Source organism: Podarcis tiliguerta, assembly GCF_965153285.1.
Source record: "Podarcis tiliguerta genome assembly, chromosome: 14".
Lineage (NCBI taxonomy): Eukaryota > Metazoa > Chordata > Lepidosauria > Squamata > Lacertidae > Podarcis > Podarcis tiliguerta.
The window spans coordinates 42,983,007-43,003,846 of NC_139547.1; the positions used below are offsets into that span (position 1 = coordinate 42,983,007).

The following is a 20,840-nucleotide window of genomic DNA, read 5'->3' on the forward strand; positions in this document are numbered from 1 at the left end:
TTAAAGAGCTCTTGAAGATAATAATCTTCTGAGTACTTTTTCTGACTAAGTATTGCACAATATTTATCTGCATGTGAATTGTTTTTGTTTTAAACTGAGTCCGGTTGAGCTTTGGGGATTAAGCTTGGCAGTCCTTGCAGGTACTTCTTCATCTGCACTACCTTTATTACCATAACCTTTGCCCTGACATATTAGCCTATAGTGCCACAATAGCATCCTGCCATGCTGATAAACAACTTTAGGATGCTGTAGAAGCTAAATCAGGTTTGTAAGTAAACGCTCAATGACTCACCTGTGATAATAAATTTCTCTAGGTGACCAGGCCTGAAAACTTTGCAAAACCTGGTTCCTTAGTATTTCTTTATTTAAAAGAAATAATATAAGTATATGCAGGCAGCTACTTAAATACTTGATGGATTATTAAAGTATGCCCTTATTTACAAACCTGGATAAACCCATTCTCAAGAGTGGTTTGCTGGTGCAGCAAGTGTTGGGATGTATCAGTGCTGATTTTAGTGAAACTAAATATGAAATATTTTTGGAAGATGAAATTGTGCATTGGAGATTTTATCAGAAGGTCTTACACTCATACCACAACTACCACAAAGGACTGGTGCTAGAGTGATAACTTTGATTAAGCCATTCACTTCCCTTTGACTTGCCTCAGTACCATATTTCCACTTCATTTATGCAAATCAATTTGGCACCATCTCAAGGGGATGTTCCTCCTTAGAGATGATTTCCTTGTTTGGTGTATCTGTGACTTTGGATCACATTTCTTTTCCCATGGTTACAATCCAGAGTGTTGAGAAGACTTGTCAGAAGTAATACATGTGGCTTTCTTCCAGTAAGCCTGTGGAACATATTTTTCTGCTAAAACTGCTTTTTGGAAACTAATAAATTAAAACATGATGGAAACAGAGGAGAGAACCCTGTTTGTCTGAGAAATGTCCATTTATATTCCATTAGTTTCAAATTGTTGTGTTTGTTTTTTAAATGAAAGCTATATTCTTTAAAAATGACAAAACTATACTGAGAGACATCTTTAAAATCTTTTCAGTAAACATGGTATGGACCATTTTTGTCCTGTCCTTTAATGGGTTGTTTAGTATGAGATGTCCACTGTAAGTTTAGCATAGTCATCAGTACTTTAACTGGTTTGTGTGTAGCACTAAGTCTGCATAGCTCTAAGCCAAATAATGGCTTCATGTGCATGAGCAAATGTGGGTTCATGGAGTGAGGGGACATGGGTGGCGCTGTGGTCTAAACCTCAGGATTGTATCTAACTAACTTTACTCAGAATAGATCCAGTGCATTGCATCCAGCTAAGTTTTACTCAGAGATGACCCATTGAAATTAATGAAACTTAGTCAAGCCCATTCATTTAATGGGTTTACATGTGAGTAGGACTAGCATTGGATACAACCCACTGTGTACAATTTTCTCAGTACACATTACAGCTGACTAAGTGAAACCACTATTTGCTCTGCTACCCACCCACTCTTCATCATTTGAGATGAGTAATATTTTTCCATGTGCCACCTTTCCTTGTGCTTTCTTTCAGCATAAAGGAAAACCCAACATTTCACCATGAGACCAGTGACAGCATTTCCATGGATTTCCATGACATTACTACAATCTGAGGGCTGATATTTGGTCACATGAACCAGACACTAGCTTCTTGCTTACTTGTTCAGACTTTGAAGGTGTATCCCCTCAAAGCACTGCAAAATCTACATTCCCCCAAGCAAGCTAATTAGAAGGCATCTAAGACATGCAGTATGTTCCTAGATATGGTGACTCAGAAGTTAAGTTCCACTGTGATCAGTGGAACTTATAGGTAATCATACATACAGCCTTAAGCTTTTTAGAACATACTGAATTTTCCCCCCATTTTGCCTGGGTCATAGGCTATTTTCTATATTGGTTTCCTTAAAGCAAAACTGAATTTAGATTTTCTGACTCAATAGTAGCGGCAAGCATTTGATCCTCTCACTGAAGCTGGTTTGCTGAACCTGTAAACAGAGTTCAAAGCTATTGTGTTGGTATAGGCTGGATCTCGTCTGGATTGTTTCAGTGCATATCAGTGACTTCATGATGACAAACATTGTTCAGAAACATATTACCATGGAATAAGAGACATGAAAATGACAGTGGTGGCTTTTCTTGACTTGGTACAAAGCTACTTATATTCTAAGGTTGTTGTACCGTAAATAAAACAAGGAGTGACATTACCAATGGCACTTAAGAGCTGTAGTACTGTAATTACAGGATTGTAGGCTTAATCTTGTTGCCTTTTAGAATATTCTTCCTTCTAAAGCTTGCTACATCGCTTGTCTCTGATTTGTTCTTTTCCCCCTCCCCCAATCCGACTTTGCTTGAACTTATACTATGCAGCACCTTAAAGTGATTCCCTCTTAAAATTGTCTGAAATAACTTATCCAAGCTCATTAACAAAATATATATAATCATCTTAATGAACCAGTTAACATTTGTAACATTTCCTTCATTGCATTCCCTTCATTACAAAGATCACTGGTGTAGAACAAGCACCAGTTTATATAATAGCATTTGTTATGCAACCAGTACTTTCATGATTTAAAAGGAGAAACTCTCCTAGCTCAGAAACTTCCTGTTCTCATAGAACCAGGCAGGGAGAGAAAGGCAAGTTCATTTTTTTACTTCCATAACAATGTGGTCCACCGAATTAGTTCATCTTTCCTAAATGAAACAATAACATACAACAGGTATCATGGGCTTGATTATTCTCTGCTAATGATTTTCATGTTATTTATATATCTGTAATTTGAATAACAAGGCCTGTTCTGCCGGATGGGTCACAGAAGCAACATTCATGCTAGAGAGCAGCCAGCAGTCAGAAGGCGATTACACATGTTAAAGTAGCTTTATATATATGAAAATCTGGTTTCCCAGATCTTCAGGGCACTTGGAATAGATACATGTATCATGAGCATGAAGAGCAACTGCAAGATGTAGCAAGTTACTTTGCAAGGAACAAAATAGGTAGTTGCCTCACATTACCTTTTCAAGATAAGGGTGATCCAAGGCACATGCATTTGAAGATGTATGAACTCTGTCTTTGGAAAAGTAATACGTACTTGTGTTTTTTATTGTTTTTATGTATTTAGCTGCTTCATATATGTTTTGGGGGACGCGGGTGGCGCTGTGGGTAAAACCTCAGTGCCTAGGACTTGCCGATCGTATGGTCGGCGATTCGAATCCCACGGCGGGGTGAGCTCCCGTCTTTCGGTCCCAGCTCCTGCCCACCTAGCAGTTCGAAAGGACCCCCTAAGTGCAAGTAGATAAATAGGTACCACTTTATAGCGGGAAGGTAAACGGCGTTTCCGTGTGCTGCGCTGGTGCCGGCTCGCCAGAGCAGCTTCGTCACGCTGGCCACGTGACCCGGAAGTGTCTCCGGACAGTGCTGGCCTCCGGCCTCTTAAGTGAGATGGGCGCACAACCCTAGAGTTGGACACGACTGGCCCGTACAGGCAGGGGTACCTTTACCTTTACCTTAATATGTTTTTGTAAATCACTTTGGGATGGGAGGTGATTCATAAGTGAAATTATTTATTTAGTTATTTTCTTACATTTATGTCCCACTTTCCTTCTGCCATTGAACTCTAGACAGTGTAGCCTCTGGCTGCACTGCCCCCTCCATTTGGTGTGGGCCTTGCCTGTCAGGCCAATCGGGGTCAGTGGCAGGGGGGCTCTGCCCTGCCTGCCCCTGCATATTTAAGGTGGCACCCAGGTGCAGGCCGCCCTCTTTGCTCACCCCTCTTCAGTTCTTACACAAAACTGAAGATCTTTTACTGTTCAAAGGCCTCCTCTAACTTCTGAAGCAGCTATGTGAGTTAATTGACAACAAGCTTCCTATTTGATAAAAAGTGAAAGACTCTTTAGCCTCATAATTGATTTATTTGTAATTATTATAGTATAGCTGCAACTTGAAACACAGATTCCCCATGCTTGGGGTAAGGGAAAAAGTTTTTTAGTTTTTTGCCTTGCGTGCATTTAATTTTGTATGAGTGCAGCTGACCAGCCACCCAGAATATAAAGCTGTAATTTTGCAAGTTAAATGTGTGCAAGTTGTGAGTTGACTGTATACACTTTGTACCACTGTTATTAATACTCTCTTTCCCTTCCTTGGGGCTGCAGAGAATGAGACTGTAAGACACAGAATCATAGCATAAAAAAGTTGGAAGGCATCCTGAGGGTCATCTGGTCCAACATATATAGCTGATCAATAAATCTGCTCATTTAGATTGCAACTCATAATATATTTGCTTTACTCCTTTTGTCTCTTTAGGTATGATTGTTGCTGGCAGAGCCTACTATGATGGTGTTGCTAAGATAGGAGACATTGCAATTGCGTCACCTGTTTCTAAAGAATTGGGTAAGTATATTAGATTATTCAGATGCACATTCTTCTTGATACATAGAACAAATATGGGATCATATGTTTTTTTTGGGGGGGGGTGCAAACCAAGGTTCTTAGTTGATTATTGAGCCTATGAGAATATTTGTGAATGCCTTTACATTCCATATATAGTTCTCCTTCTATATCCTGTGAGGGCTAGATTGAATGGTGTTCCCTTCCCACCACCCTGGGCCATCCAGCCCCATTAGGTGGAGGGGAATGGGAGCACATCTATCTGCCCTGGCTGCCCAGTGCATCTGCCCTGCCTAAGATTTCCACATTTTTTTTCTTGGGAACCGGCCACACTGTTTTGGCATATGTGCATTGATTTTTGCACACATTTTTAAGTGTCCTGCTTAGACGTGCAGGGGTGTCTAAGAGTTGGGGAAGACGAGTTGAGTTGAGTGGGTGAGAAGAGCAGTCATCCTCTCCATGTGATGGTCCAGATCTCGGAAATCCCTCCCTCAGCTAAGTGTCTAATCCCTCCCTTAGCTAAGTAATTCAAACAATGAATTCCCTAATGTACTTTAAGACTGAAATGTGTGCTTCTTGTCAGTTAGACCAAATAGTGCTGCAGCATTGGGTACATACTGTATTTTCTTTCTTGTGAAGTTTGAAATGAAGCATGCAACTTGTTGGCAGAAATATTAGCAGAAAAACATTTGCTTTTCATCATGCCTTTCCTGCCATCTTTTCCATTGATTGTACTTTAAATGGGATAATTCAAGATCGTGTTCTCCATATTCTTTCTTCCCCTGGTCTATGAACTAATCTGTTCAAAATTCCTTGCACAGAATAAATTTGAGGAGGAGAGATTTGCCTAATGTAAAAGAGAAAAACAACAGCTCATGTAGAATACAGAGAGCTGTTGAAAAGGGGATTGCAGCTGTACAGTCTATGGATTTTTTCTATTTTACAAAAGAAACCAGGGCTTAGGGACTCTTCATATTCTCTTCCCATCCTTTGATTATCAAAGGTGAGTTCAAGAATATATTGATATCATCTCCAACTGGCTAGATTAAAGCTTGCTCCTGAATAATGCTGACTCCTTTGCAATTGCTTATCTTTTTTGGTTTCCTTCTGAAAGCCATCATTGTGTGATTTGACATTCTGAATTCAGTCAAAGGGAGTGGCAGAACAGCAAACAGTAAAAGGCAAATAATTCATAATGTAGTCACCTTATTTGCTTTACGAGTTAATTTAGCAAGACCTGGATAAATATGCCTATAGGAAAAACCCAGGTACTTGAATACACTTATGTGTCTGAGATGTATCAAGCCTTCTAAGTTACAAGAATAACAATGTAATGAATGACAACTATTTATTATCAATATACATGGGGTTTTGCATAACCACATAAGCAGGAAAAGGAACCTGCAGTCTAAATTTGACAACTGGCAAAGCAACAAAAGTAGATGGTTGACAAGGGAAGGAGGAGACTAACTAAAGTTATTTCTCTTCTGTTCTTTCCACAAAGACTTTGTTGGCATAGAAATCTTGCTTCCATGGCATACTGTGGGACCAGAAGATTCAGACAAATGATTATGTGAGATGTGTAATGTCTAGCTAGCTACCTATATTTTTGTTGGTGATTGTACTTCTTTTGTAGGTAATTAGTACAAAAAAAATAAAGGTCTTCAGTATGAATATTGAACAGCTTTTAACTGAATCTCATGAGGCCCATCGCTAGGCATGTGTACTGTGAAACAAATGGCACTGTGTTCAGTGGGATATGCTCCTAAGTAAGTGTGCACAGGACTGTAACCTTACATTAAATTTGCACATGCCTTCAACATGCTAAGGTCCTGCCACTTTTAAAATGCATACTGTCCCCAATACAGATGAATGTGAACAGAAGAAATTTCTGTATTTTTGAGTGCCGTAACATAGTTGGGGGGTGGATAATGGTGTGGTATATCTGTGCATGTTGTGAAAAGGTTATTTTGCTTATGCACTTGTATTTTGGAAAAGGAAGGGAACCATGCATATGAAATCCTGTAAACTATAGCATGTTAAGCACTAGTCATTTACAATTTTAATGTGTCACTTGAAGAGCAGTGAATAATACTAGCATGGCTGAGTATTGTTCATGCCTTCTGCCCTTGCATGGCTGATAATTTATTTATTTCTATAAGCGGTTGGGGGAGCAAGGTGGAATGAGACCTTGGCAGGAGGGAAGGACTTTAATTCTTCGTCCCCTCTGTTCTCTACCTGAGTTGCAGGGTATTGGGGGAGACACACACATCAGCAATGGAAGGAAAGCTCTCATTGATGTCAACGGGAATTTTTCTCCCATTAAAAATAGCAGATATGTGACTCTCTATTTAGAATAGGACTGTCACAGGGCTAAAGAATTAAAGCCCACCCCCCTCACTCATACCATCTTCCTGATCCAGTTTCCACTCCAACTATTTATAAAGGAAGAGGGTTGAATCGGCTACACAAGGGCTATATATATTTTTGCACGCCACCCCAGACTCCCAAGTGGTGCAATATTCCAAGGGTTTCAGGTGCTTACCCAGAGTTTGATTTCCGTGGAATGAGGAACAGTGGAGATGACTGGTGTCTTTAGGATATATTGTTTATTTGCACATATATACCACCAGAGACTACGATGGGGCCGGGGCTCACAGCATTAGCACTCAAGAAGATCTTGATTCTCTCACAGCCTTGGGTTCAAACAAAAATCTAGCATGTCTCTCCCTTTCAGGCTTCTGCCGGTTTCTAGGCCAGCTCTCTCTCACCCAACTCTGGCTTTTTCCTTCTCACTACCAGCCAGGTGAAGGAGGAGGGTCCACATCATTGCCCTCTGGCATACAGAGCAGGTTCTTTTCTTATTTTCAGGGCTGTTACCAAGAAGCTGTTGGCTATTCCAACAACTGAATTCTCCATTAGATTTTAATCCTTGCTGGATTGAGGAATTAGAAGGGACTCAGGCATACAGCCTAACACCCCCCCCCCAAAAAAAGCTCACAACATTATGAATTATGCTGCATCTAAGTTTGGCTCTCATCCACATCAGTCTCCACTACTTTCCTAAAAATGTACAACTTATATTTTGGATGCTCATGTATGATTTTCTAACTGAGAACTTAAACTATCCCGTAGGAGATCCTGCGCACCATTTTTATGTTAGTTGAAAATATGGTTTTGGACTACCTCCAGTTTCATCTCAAATAAAGTGCTTACTGTAGAAATACAAAAGGTCAGAGAACTCTGGACAAAGCACTGTAATATTTTTAGGCATGTGTAAGTAAGCCCTTGAAACACCAGTGATGCAGTAATCAAAATTCAGCACTTCCAAAGCAAGGAATAGATTCAATATTTAAAGTAGAGATGCTTGAAGAATTCACCCTCTGCAAATTCCTGTAGAAAATGACCTGATCCAAACCTCTCAAATGACCATAGCTGTCCAACAGATTTTCCACTTTTCTGAGTGTTGTGCTGCAATTTAAAAGTGTAAAAATACATATTGTGATATATGTTTTGAGGTTGTTGTTTTTTAATCACTGCTTAATGTGGAAACAATGGAATTATGGGTAAAACATATGACAGCGACACAAACCAGAAATAGAAAGGTTCTTCCATCTCTATTTTAAAGCAGTCTTGAAAGGGATGGAGTACTCTGTTCCTCTGCACACAGCATAGAAATTTGGTTCTCAGTCATTTCTCTGCCAGCACCCAGCATGTAATTTCTTTTCTTTTGCAGGCTACTAATTTTGGGGGCTGTATTAGCCTTATTTTTTATCTCTAAACTAAGTCACTGCCAGATATGATGCAATAAGGGAGACTTTTCTATGTAAATGATGGATATGATAATTTCTGAGAAATGAATATTTGCACTTCCACCTACCAAAAATAAACTGTCCTAGTCAACCCAGTAACAATCAGCCCTGCTTTGCCCTAATAGTCATGAGCACCTCATTTTTATTTCCCCCTCTCTTTTTTGTAAAGGTTAATCAAGGGAAGCAAAAAGGAGCAGCACGGGATTGGAAGACAAAATTGTGCAGTTCATAGTTTTCTATATTCTCCTACTTAGGCGGCAATCTTATACCCACTTCCTTGGTAGAAAGCCACATTAAATCCAAAAGGTTTTACTTCTGAGTAGATAAGGTTTTTCTGTTCACCTTGCAAGCTGCTATGGGTTTTGGTCTAATTAAAGGCCCTATGTGGGAATATTTTTAAGATATTCCCTATATATGTAAAAAAGGAAAAGACGTGAAATGTGTACAGTGCAACTAAGAAATGCAAGGCTTAATTGTAAGAATGAAGCAAAGTTTAGTTGTAAACAAACATAAGAGGTTTGATTTAAATCAATGATCGAAACCTGCCTTTTTTCTTGCTGAATTGAAGGACTTATTTAAACCAGGTATGAGGAACCTCAGGCCTGGGGGCTGAATGTGGCCCTGCAGGTATCTCTTACTGGCCCTGGTCCCTGAGTGCTTTTGTCTAGATAGGGAGGGGTATGGGTGGGTAGAATCTTCTGACTTTTGCATGGATGGAATGTAGCCTACTCTACAAAGTTGAGTCACACCTGATAGGGCACCTGCTTTCACCTCTTGCCCGTACCACTTCTGGCATGTGGCCCCTGGAAGATTTTCCATGAGGCAAAGCGGCCCTTGGATTGAAAAAGTTCTCAACCCTGATTTAAACCCTGACTTGAAGAGTCAGGATAAATTTCTACTTGATTCATAGTGCATGTTTTCTTTCCGACCAGGCTGAACCTCCTCCCTTGAGATCCCTAGAAATGGAAAAAAACATTCTCTGCTAATTATATGGAAGCTGTGTCATGTGCACACTGTCTGCTTAGGAATCTCAGAATTTGTTACAAATGGGATCAAAGGTCAATTATCATGTACTGAAAACCTTAAAAACTAAGGAAAAACTTGGACCTGACCATATGGGAAACTAAATTGATTGTTTGTAATTTAAACGCTGATCCAAATGGAAACTTCTTTTATGTGATTAGCTCAGTACATGGTGGTAGCTTGAAATGAAAGGTCAAAAGACTGAAGTGAATGTTACATTTGCTATGGAGTGCTGCTTGGTACTGGATGATTCAGAGCTGAAACTGCACTGCAGTTTACTTGCAGTCATATAGCAAATCTCTAGTCTGCGATTTGCATCCTATGACTTGTCTATACATCTGACATTAGCCAATGCTTAGTCTACCAGTGGTGCATTAAAGGCTGAATCAACTAATGGTTCAGCTTAGACTTGGAGTCCTGGGGACTTGTGCCAGGAGGGACATGCCACAGTTAAATAGGAATTGTATACTGTAGTACCAAACAGGTGTGACAGCATTTTCCACACTCAAATGAGTATGGGACATGAGTGAGGCAAACTCAGTTTTTGATTACGGTATGTTTTTGGTAATAAGCCTATGAATAGACAAGGCCTAAGTTTTTCTGAGAAGAATAGAATTAAAGTCTCTGACTGCTGCATCCCCAGTTATCTCAGTAAAGCTGCAAAGATGAAAGAAAAGGTGAGGTATGGGAAGTTGGATGTAGGAGTTGCTTTGTGGAGGCAGGGGATATAATAAATGGAGAAGACATAAGATGCCAGGTTCGTATACCCAGTGGGCAAGTGAAATACCTAATTTTTTTAGAAGTAAAGAGCAGTTTAGTAAAGGTTGAGAACTACTGAATTATAAGATGACAGCACATAACTACTTACCGTCAAACAAAAAGTATACTACTAGTTTGTATTAGATTTAGTCAAGCGTTCATAGAATGTTGATGTGTAGGATAGGCCTGAAAAGAAAATGGGTATCCCAGAAAGGGAAGCATTAAATAAACTTGGTTACAAAATAGGAAGCTAAACTTAAGACAGAGTACTAGTGAAAAGGGAGAATGGAATGTATTTTGTATGGAACTACGGTTTCTGAACTGAATATTAGCATTTTTCAAATAGAGAAAATAACTGAGGGCATGACCAGTTTATTTGAGCAAGCAACACCCTGCTTTAGTCTATTGCATGCGTACAATGAAGCTTACCTCAGGGGTGGACTTTGGTTATCTTACTTACCTTACTATATTCACCACTTAATATTTATTTATTTAAAAACATTTATAAACCACTTAATATTTCAAAAACCATTAAGCAGTGGTGAATATGGTAGCCAACAATAGCACAAGATGTATTTTAATGTAACACAACAGATTAGTATTTCAAGCTTCCTATTCCTAAAGTAACAATCGAGTCTCCATTCTCCCAGTGGCTTATACAGTATTTCTTGTTCAACCAGTTGACAGACTTAAGATTTCAGTTCCAATCCTGTAGCATTTTGAAAAATAATATGTATAGCCCTGAGCATATGTACTCGGTGTGTATGATACTGCTCTTGAAAAACTAAAATTGTGTGTAAGTGGTTGGCAACATCCAGTAAGAATGCAGTACCTTAAACTTGCTGTCCCAGTACATTTGCACTGAATGCCTACTCTGAATAAATATTTTCTAAACAACATGAGCTGTTTCCCTTCCAGGTATGAAATATGATAAAAACTTCCTGGTCGCTTGTCCTCTGAGTACTGTGAGAAAGCTAACACTTCTAGTACATTAATACCAAGTTGCATAATTGTTTGCATTTGCATTTTAAATAAAGTTCCTCATAGTCTTTTGGGATGGTAAATTATGCTTTTGGGCACAACATTATGCTGGTTATACTAGTCAGTAAAAATCTGAGGTCTATAAAACATGATTGCCAAGGCATGGAGCTTTTCTGCTCAGGACTTGTCTACAGAGTTGTTTTCCTTTGTTTGTATACTTTTGATGGAACTTACGCAGGCCACCTATGTTACTCTGTCCATAGATTTCGCATGATCGGAAAAGCTGATATTCTTCTTATGAATTAATTTTGCAGCAAGGATTTATTTACACATACAAACAATCTGTATCTTTATCAAGGGGCAGCACTACAGGACAGAGAAATATTTGAAATTATATTGGAAAACATGGCCATTTGCTTTTCAAAATAACTTTGGAATAGGCTTTCTCCATTTCTCTATTAATTCCCCCATATATAGTGTGAAATGTAAACTCCCCGTGACACACTATAACCCTGAGCTAAAGATCTTACTATGTATGTTGGTCAAGTACACATGTATACAAGGCATATTGACATGCATGTGTGATCAAAGACAAATAATCATGGAGATTAATAACCATGGGGCAAATATTGCAGAACTATTTAAATTATTCAGACATCTTCCTTTCCTCTGTAACAAGGATGGGGAACCTGTGTTATCTTCAAACTAGGGTCAGCCTTCCATGAGACACAGTGCGGCACTGAGGAAGTCACTCCAGGCAGCAAATTCGGGCCTGGGGAGCATGCCTCCACCACCTCTTCCACTGCCAGCACCATGCTAGGGCTTTCCTGGGCTACTGCCAGACAGCTGGAGGAGGGAGGGGCAGGGTGGCAGGGGTTTGCATCAAACAGCAAATGTATTAGGACTACCCTGCCTGAAGCCCTTCAAAGTGTACAGTGGTACCTCGGGTTAAGTACTTAATTCGTTCCGGAGGTCTGTTCTTAACCTGCCACTGTTCTTAATCTGACGCACCACTTTAGCTAATGGGGCCTCCTGCTGCCGCCGCGCCGCCAGACCACAATTTCTGTTCTCATCCTGAAGCAAGGTTTTTAACCTGAAGCACTATTTCTGGGTTAGCGGAGTCTGTAACCTGAAGCGTATATAACCTGAAGTGTATGTAACCCGAGGTACCACTGTACAGGCAAGCTTTGAGAAACAGTTGAGAGAGACGGTGTCCTACATAGCACTTGGGTGCACTGTCCTCTTGACTTTCCAAGCACAGGAAAAACAGTCTCGCCATAGAATTCACATTCTGAGGCCTGGAACAATTTCAAGGACCTGACACCTGTGAGCCTCTGGTCCAATTGAGCATTATATCTGATTTCTTCCATCACCCTTCTAAAACAGATTAGGACTTTAAATCTAAAATAGTTTCCCCCCAGGGCTGTTTATGAGCTTTCAGAATAATCTGCAGCTGAAAGAAGACAGTTAACTTCTGTCAAAAAGAATAAGCAGTGTGAGTTTATCAGTTTTCCATTAAGCCAGAATTAAGGTTAATTAAAAAAAATACTACTTTTTATCACTTTTTAATCAATCCACAGTATTGATGTTTTTGGATAATACACACCAGCATTACAAGGGAATCCTATTTGCAGATCATACAATATTTTGCAATGGCCACTTTACATAGGACTACCATGAAGGCAGTTTGGAAGCTGCAGCTGGTACAAAATGTGACCACTCAGTTATTTGGTGGGGGGGCAATAAAGAAAATGTCCTTATTTTGTATTGGTTGTACTGACTATAGGTGTATTTCTGGGTCCAATGCAAAGTGCAGGTTAATACTTTTAAAGCCCTGAACAGCTTGGGGCCAAGTTACTTAATGGACAGCCTACGCCCAATATCCTAAGAACTGGCTCAGCCCTGCTTCACTACTTAGATTGACAAATGTGTGCAATAGGGCCTTATCAAAGGTAGCTCTGCAATTATGGAATACAATTCCTGCAGAGATTAAGAAGGCCAAATTTCTTGAGCTCTTCAAGAAATTTTTCCCCTTCAAAAGTTTTTGATGCTGGAGATGTGAGTGAATGTAGCTAACTGGGATGTGACTAAGTTATAATTGTGCTATGCTTGTGATTGCAATATTATTTTGTTGCTGACTGTGTTTTCAGACTTCATGAAATTTGTATTTTAAAATATAGTAAGCCATTTTATGGAGGATTTCCTCAAAGCAGAATATAAATCTCTTAAAGCGAGCAACTGTGCTCAGCACTGAATGTTCAAAAAATGATGACTCTCATGAGGGAGATGCCTACCCATTGCAACCCATCCTTAGAACTGCAGTTGCGATGGGCTCTGCGGAGTTCATCCCCTGACATTGTGTTGGATGCCTTGGTGGCAGAGGATGAGAATGCTGTTCTGTTTCTTTTATACTTGGAAAGGATGCACCTCTGATTTATTACCTATGCTCCTATTCTGATCATTACCTCTCTTGACAAGTCCATTGTGTGTGACAGGAACAAAATAATATTTTTAGACCCTGCATTTTAGAGCTTTGTCATTGGGGGCGCTAGTGAAAAAAGGAATGTGGCAGAACAACCTACTGGAGACCCAGGAGACATGTTCCTCCCTTCTCACCACTGCCTGTGGGAATTATTCTATAGGGCTCACTTTCATGGGGCTCAATTTCACCACCAAGATTCAGAGCTTATCTTAAGTTTCTTATCATGATGTTCACAAACAAGGAATTCCAAGTTTCCAACCACATCCTGTTGCTGATTATCTTTGATCATTGAAACGTCACTGTCTTTTTAGGATTTAGAATTCTATTAACAACCATCCTTGTATCTTCTATCTTGTTTCTTAAGAAACAACCAACACTTCTGGAAAAGTGGTGCACTGGTTCTTTCAACTCACTCCAAAATCATATTCACTTCTTAAACATATATATAAACTAGAGCGATGTCTTCGTGAATAAAGAGGAAGTTTTCCTGTATTAATAGATCTTTTAGATAATACAGTGAATAATGCACATTAATACTGTATATCTTTGCTTGTGGATCTGTATTCCAGTCCAACCTCGAATTAGCGGTTAATCTAGGGTCAAAGTGGGTGCACATGACATTAAACTCTCCTTTGTATCCCGCGCTTGAAACTGACCTCTTTTTTGGAAGAAGAAAAATAGACATTGTGAACAATGTCCCTGCACTAGCTTTTTTCCACCCACCCACCCCTGTCTTGTAATATGTAGACGTCAAAGGCACCACTTTAATATGGGGTGGAGTCCTTGCTGAATGCAAGCCTAAATATGATATCCATGAAGCTATATTAGGAAAACAGAGCTGAAATGTCTCAAGCAACATGAGAAATGGTTATAGCATAGCTGTGTATTGACATTAAAAATTGCACATGTTTGGCAGAAGGGCGGAGGCATTGTGCAAAGTAATGTTGGCAATACGCAAATTCAGGCATTACTGGCAAATACACTCTGACCGTTCTGGTTTGCTTTCTGCAGCTACACCCACACACCCGGCACTGGCAGCTGCTTATAAACACAAAACACACACACCACTGTAGAATGCATTTGCAGTCATATGTGCAATGATGCACCCTCTGGGGACAAAGAGTTGACATTATCTGCCATAGGTGTGTTCTAACTTAATATTTACATGCCACGTATCTCTTCACCTCGTAGGTGTTTCCTCTCGTTGACATTTCTGTTGAGTGCTAGCATGGCCCTGTTGAGTAAAATACATAGTTTGACAACTATTTCAGTTCTTTATTTTTACCTGGCATTTTTTACTTTTTCTTTTTCCTCAGGGGAGGGTTTATATATTCTTAAAGGTTTCTGAAAACATTGTCTTTCTATGAGTTTTTATATTTGAATGTGCCTAACCACCATCTGAATAGTGGTTGAATTTAATGTAAAGGGGTCAGGTGTGTTTTGCCTGTACTGACTTTTATTGCACAAACAGAGACCTGTCTACTCTGGAGATCCTCTCTTACCTACTTGCTTAAACAATGTCAGACTCTTGGGCATGTTCAGACCTGTGATTGCGCAGTATTAGATTTTCTTTTGAAGTCCACACAAGCAATCTATTCATTCAGGCTTTGAAAAGATAAGACTGCCCTCTGTAGTTGGGCAGTAGATGCTATTCTATATAGTGGTTTGGTGAAATCTCACAAGAGTGAGCAAAAGGCACTTCCTCATTAACATGGGAGTTGTCATCAATTTCTTCCCCCCCTTCGCCCCCCCCCCCCCAGCTGCAGTTCCCTGTGTAACATGCCATGTTGTTTCATAGGATGATCTCAGGATTTGCTGTGGGAAGGCTCAAAGAGTTGCAGTGTATATGCAGTTCTTTGGATCAAAGCTTATATATCAGAGTTCTTTAATTAGAAATATGCATCAATTAGTATAAAACGATGCCTTGAACAAAAACGGCCCAGAGAACAGATATTGCAACTACCTTGCCAAGTAGAAAAACAAATGCTGTGTTTTATTCATACATTATTAACAATGCACCTGCTTGGTTTTTATTGTTTTTTAATACCAAAATTACTCACAGTAATGTGCCTATCAATTTTAAATGAGGCAAGAGGGATATGTTATTTATATTTACTTGTATTTGCACCAATCATAAGCTTTTAATATCCATGGATTAAAATACATATAAATATGTTAAATCCTGGGGAAAATAATATTAAGTGAATAGGTTTATATGAAATTATTTGAATGTTTTTTTTGCTGATAGATGTGCAAATGATAATGGGCTTTATAAGCTGCATATCTGGCATGCACATATGACTGATATTAAAGTCCGATTTTCAGAGAGGACTGGGTTGTTGTTGTTTTAAAAAGTATATTCTGATATACATAAAGAAAGGGGGTATGTTTTCTGTTGTCTATTGTGGTGTGGAATTTTTTTTAAAAAAAACCATTAATTCTCCTTACCCTAGTATGAAGGGCAGTCTGAATCTGGAATGAATTTTCGGTCATGCTAATGAAATGTGGAAAGGATATTAAGAAAGAAAGCTTTCCACCAGATGCACTACATTCAGAAGACACAACCTAACTTAACCAGTACTTTTATATTTTTTCCCGTCTGCCATACTTGAGACAGATTTCCTGCTTGCAGTTCTGCACACCTGTTATAAACAGACTTAACATGCTTCACAATGCTTTGTTGTGTCACATTATAAAGCACAGCTGAGGCTTAATAATATGACTTTAAAATTCTCTGAATCTGCTAACTGTGGGCATTTACATAAAGGAGCACAACTTGTCCTACCATTTGCTCTTTACTAAGCTCTCTGACATTACTATGGTTTCACTGTAAAAATATTGACTCATGACACAAGAGGAAATAGGTTAGCCAGTGCATACGTCTGCATGGTGACAATGAGGCTCTTAGAAGGATGTTGTAGATTAGAAGAAGAAATGAGACAGGTGTCTAAAATGGCAGTCTTAAATACTTGCTTTAATTTCCCAATTATATTAGTCTTTCAAATTGTTTTGAAGTGTAAAAAAAAAAAAGTTTTCAGGAATAGCACCGTAACACACTGTTTCTCTGAGATGTTCAGTCAGGCTGAGTGTTACTGAGACTAGAATAACAACATCTGAAAGTCAGGTTTTCCAGTCTTGACCTGCCAGGTAAATGAGTTGTTTTATTGAACATTTACACGGTGGTGGCAGGAAAAGCCAAAGGAAGGGAGTGTACAGGGGTGGGGAGGGTTGAGCCAGCACACAACCTTGTTGGATTACTGTCAGTACTTTAAGTTCCAGGTTCTACTGCATTAATCTTTGCAAAAGTGCCAGCCTTTGGTCAGCTGTGTTGCTGTGGCAGCAAATTCTCAAAAGCATGTACTGTATGAGCGAAGCTGAAAAAAGCAGGCCCTGAACTTTATTCATTAAATGTAGTTGAAATTAACCAGTCTGTTTTACATTGTAAATTAGATTCCTTTATTATTTCATTATGTCTACAAATATGCATTCTTAAGGCCAAGTAGACTAATGTCCTCCTCTGCAGTCCTGTCTATAGTACTTAAGTCCCATTTAAGTAGGTGGGACTTGCCCATGCATAGCTAAGGACAGGATTATGCTCAGCCTTATCCCTAACGTCATTTGCAAAACAGGTTATAAGTATTCTTGTTTTTTCAGGTGGAGGAGCTGAGGCAGAGACAGAGTGCTACTAATATGGCAGAAGAGGAAGGGCATGTATAAATTAGACCTCCCAACCCTTTGCTCTTGTAATAGTTAATGTGGAAGGAGGACACATAATGATGAGGGTTCAATAACTGCTGAACCCTTATTCCTGTTGCCATAAGCAGAAGGAAGTGGTTTTGACAGACTGTGTTGCTCTTTAGCCATAGTTGCACTACCACCCAGCTGTGGTCCATTCAGAATCTCTGTGGCATGATGCAAGAAAACGACAAAGATCGCAAGTAGAGGTTGGGCAGCAGAACGCTAGCAGGGGGACAGGTCAATAGCAAAAGAGTTTGTAGATCTTCTTGCATATGTGTTTAGGCTGAACACATGAACGGGCAACAGGATCACACCTGCTGTCCCTGCCCTCCACTGCAGAAAGAACCCCTTATTGAGAGAACCAGCACTAGCAGTGGAGCAGTATTTTCTCTGATGAGGGCCACATTTCCTTGGGAGTAATCCATCAAGAGCCACATACCAGTGGTTGATGGGATCAGAGTCAAAGGTGGGTGGGCCACCTCTTTTCTCTGTCACTACATTTTCTCTTTCCACCTCTGCAATTCCTTTCTTTCTCTTTTTCCGTTATTCCCTTATCCCCATTTTCCCCCTTCCTGCCACTTGCATGAAATTAGGCTGAGGGCCACATGAGACCCACTCCTGGCCAACTCCCACAGAAGTGTAGACTGTGTTTGTTCTAAGCCAAACAGTGCACTGAAGTTGTGGACAGGGACAGCAGGCATGGTCCCACTTGCCTCTGAGTGTGTTCAGATAGAGCATATAAAATCATAGAACTGTAGAGTTGGAATGGACCCCAAGGACTATCTAGTCCTACCCCCTTCAATGCAGGAATCTTAACTAAAGATGGCCATCCAGCCTCTACTTAAAAACCTCCAAGGAAAGAGAGTCCACCACCTTCCAAGGGAGTCTGTTCCACTCTCAAACAGCTCTTACCGTCAGAAAGTTCTTTCTGATGTTTAGTCAAAATCTCCTTTCTTGTAACTTGAAGCCATTGGTTTAGGTCTTAGCCTCCTGAGCAAGAGAAAACAAGCTTGCTCCATCCCTCAAACGTTCCTCATAAGGCTTGGTTTCCAGACCCTTGATCATCTTGGTTGCCCTCCTCCACACATTTCATCTTGTCACTATCCTTCATAAATTGTGGCACCCAGAACTGGATACAGTACTCCAAGTGTGGTCTGACCAAGGCAGACTAGTGCAGTACTATTACATCCCTTGATCTGTGCACTATACTTCTGTACAGATTTTCTTCTTCTTCTTCTTTGCTGCTGTGTCACACTGTTGACTCATTTTAAGCTTGTGGTCTACTAAGACTCCTAGATCTTTTTCACATGTAATACTGGCAAACCAGGTACAACCCATTTTATATTTGTGCAGCTGGTTATTCCTGCCTAAGTGTAGAAGCTTACATTTGTCCCTGTTGAAATTTATTTTGTTAGTTTTGGCCCAATTCGTCCAACTATTAAGGTAATATTGAATCCCGATTCTGTCTTCTGCAGCATTAGCTAGCCCTCCCAGTTTCATGTCATCTGCAAATTTGATGAGCATTCCCTCAATTCCTTCATCCAAGCTGTTTATAAAGATGAACAGCAATGAGCCCAGGACAGACTCCTTCAGCACCCCACTTGTCCTTTTTTCCAGGATGATGAGCACTCTTTGGGTTTGGTCAGAAAGCCAGCTGTAGTGGTATCTCGGGTTAAATACTTAATTCGTTCCGGAGGTCCATACTTAACCTGAAACTGTTCTTAAGCTGAAGCACCACTTTAGCTAATGGGGCCTCCTGCTGCTGCTGCGCCGCCGGAGCACGATTTCTGTTCTCATCCTGAAGCAAAGTTCTTAACCTGAAGCACTATTTCTGGGTTAGCAGAGTCTGTAACCTGAAGCGTATGTAACCTGAAGCATATGTAACCCAAGCTACCACTGTGCAAATCCACCTAAGTTACCTTGTTCAAACCACATTTGATATTCTGTAAGAATATCATAGGGAACTTTGTCAAAAGCATTACTGAAATCAAGATACACTACGTCCATAACATTACCCTGATCCACCAAGCTTATAGCTCTATAAAAGAAAGAAATGCAATGTAATGTTTATAAGGTAGTATTGTAAAATATATTGGTGTCAATTAGCAATTGTGAGTAACCTTGGCCATGTATAATTTTACTCTAAAATTTGTTTTGCTTTTTGTGGCAAGGGCTCGAAAAAGAATATCCAGATATACTATGTACTGTTGAATGCTTCTATTTACTGTCTTTCATCATAAAAGTTGCCAGAACAGAAAAAAAATATTAACTGCACTCCCTTTGAAGGAGCAGTGTGTAGTCTGGGCTAGTTCTTGATCCAGCTAAGTGGATGCTCAGAAGGTACCTTTTTCCAGCTATGGCTGCTGCTCCAGCTGTCACCATATCTGGATCAAGATAGCCTTGCCAAAGTAACCCATGCACTAGTAACCTCCTGATTAGATTATTATAATGCATTCTATATGGGCCTGATTTTGAAGATGTAACAGAAGCTGCAACAAGTACAGAACACAGCCACCAATGTTGAGCAGAGCAGTTAATTGAAATATTGTAATACTGACTTTACAAGCACTGGTTGCCAATACTCCACTGAGTCCACTTCAGCTGAACACCTACTTCTTCACCTGGTATTTTGGGGGTGGCTGGTTTGTTTTGGCCAGCTGTAATTGAGGAATCACCATCTGTTGTGTGAATTGATGTGAATTGATTCAGTTTTATCTGGTTTAATTTGTCATACCATGCTTTAATCTATAAGTAGCCACGTTGGTAACATAGGGATCACAAATGATGAAGAACAGTATAAAAATTAATTAATTGTGTTTGTCAACAGGGCATGTTCTCATAGAAATTTCTATTGCACAGAAGAAACTGAATGACAGCTTAGAAGAAAGTGTAAGTAAATACCCATGCAATATTTTAACTTCTTTTTTAAAAAAAAAAAACACCTATGGGGGGGAACCTTTGTGTGTAAATTAACCCTTTGACTACACTGTTATCCATTTACTCTTGCAGTTCAAGAAATTCCATAAAGAGATTATATCTGAGCTGGAGAAGAAGACTGAACTAGATGTAAAATACATGAATGTAAGTATATTGTTTTTCAGTGCCAGAGAAGATTAATCATTTATATGATTATCTTATCGTATGTGCTACTTAGTGTTGGCAAACAGCACAAGAAACGACTTTCCTGAAGCAGGTTGGGAAGGTTTTACACGTGGAGCAGAGCCCCTGTGCTTACAGCAATTTTTATGATTTAGGGCACCAAGTTCAGTCCTTAATAACTCTGTTGATGTTTATAGTATTTCAGCTTTGCCAATCTACATGTGTTGTCTTCAAGGCTGAAACATTAAGAATTCCAAAAATACTAAATTACATTTATCCTGATTTGTGCATATAGCTATAACTAAGGTGTTTTGGGTTCCTAGATGTTATATATTCAGATTTTACCTATTTTTATATCTGATGAAGATATTAATCATTGGCAAAAATGTCTTAAATGTCTTTAAAAAAGCAAGGATTAAAGCCAAGATATTAACTAGTCAAAGGAAGGCTGATAATGGCATATTTATTGTTATATTATGCAGTGGCTCAGTTATTAAATTTTTGTAGTGGAGAATAACTGACAGTCAGACAC

General features: G+C 39.6%; 1 protein-coding gene across 3 annotated transcripts in view; it reads left to right on the top strand.

Annotated features, from left to right (window-relative positions):
• Positions 1-20,840, top strand: part of BAIAP2L1 (BAR/IMD domain containing adaptor protein 2 like 1) — a 59,160-nt gene that overhangs the window by 18,670 nt on the left and 19,650 nt on the right. For all 3 annotated transcript variants that reach the window (XR_014504921.1, XM_083413595.1, XM_083413596.1), the window contains 3 exons: positions 4,331-4,417; positions 20,037-20,098; positions 20,219-20,290. Coding sequence is in view for 2 of the 3 variants with exons in the window: in XM_083413595.1 (XP_083269721.1) it covers positions 4,331-4,417; positions 20,037-20,098; positions 20,219-20,290 (221 nt within the window). In the remaining variant the exon portion in view is untranslated. The remainder of the gene's footprint in view (positions 1-4,330; positions 4,418-20,036; positions 20,099-20,218; positions 20,291-20,840) is intronic.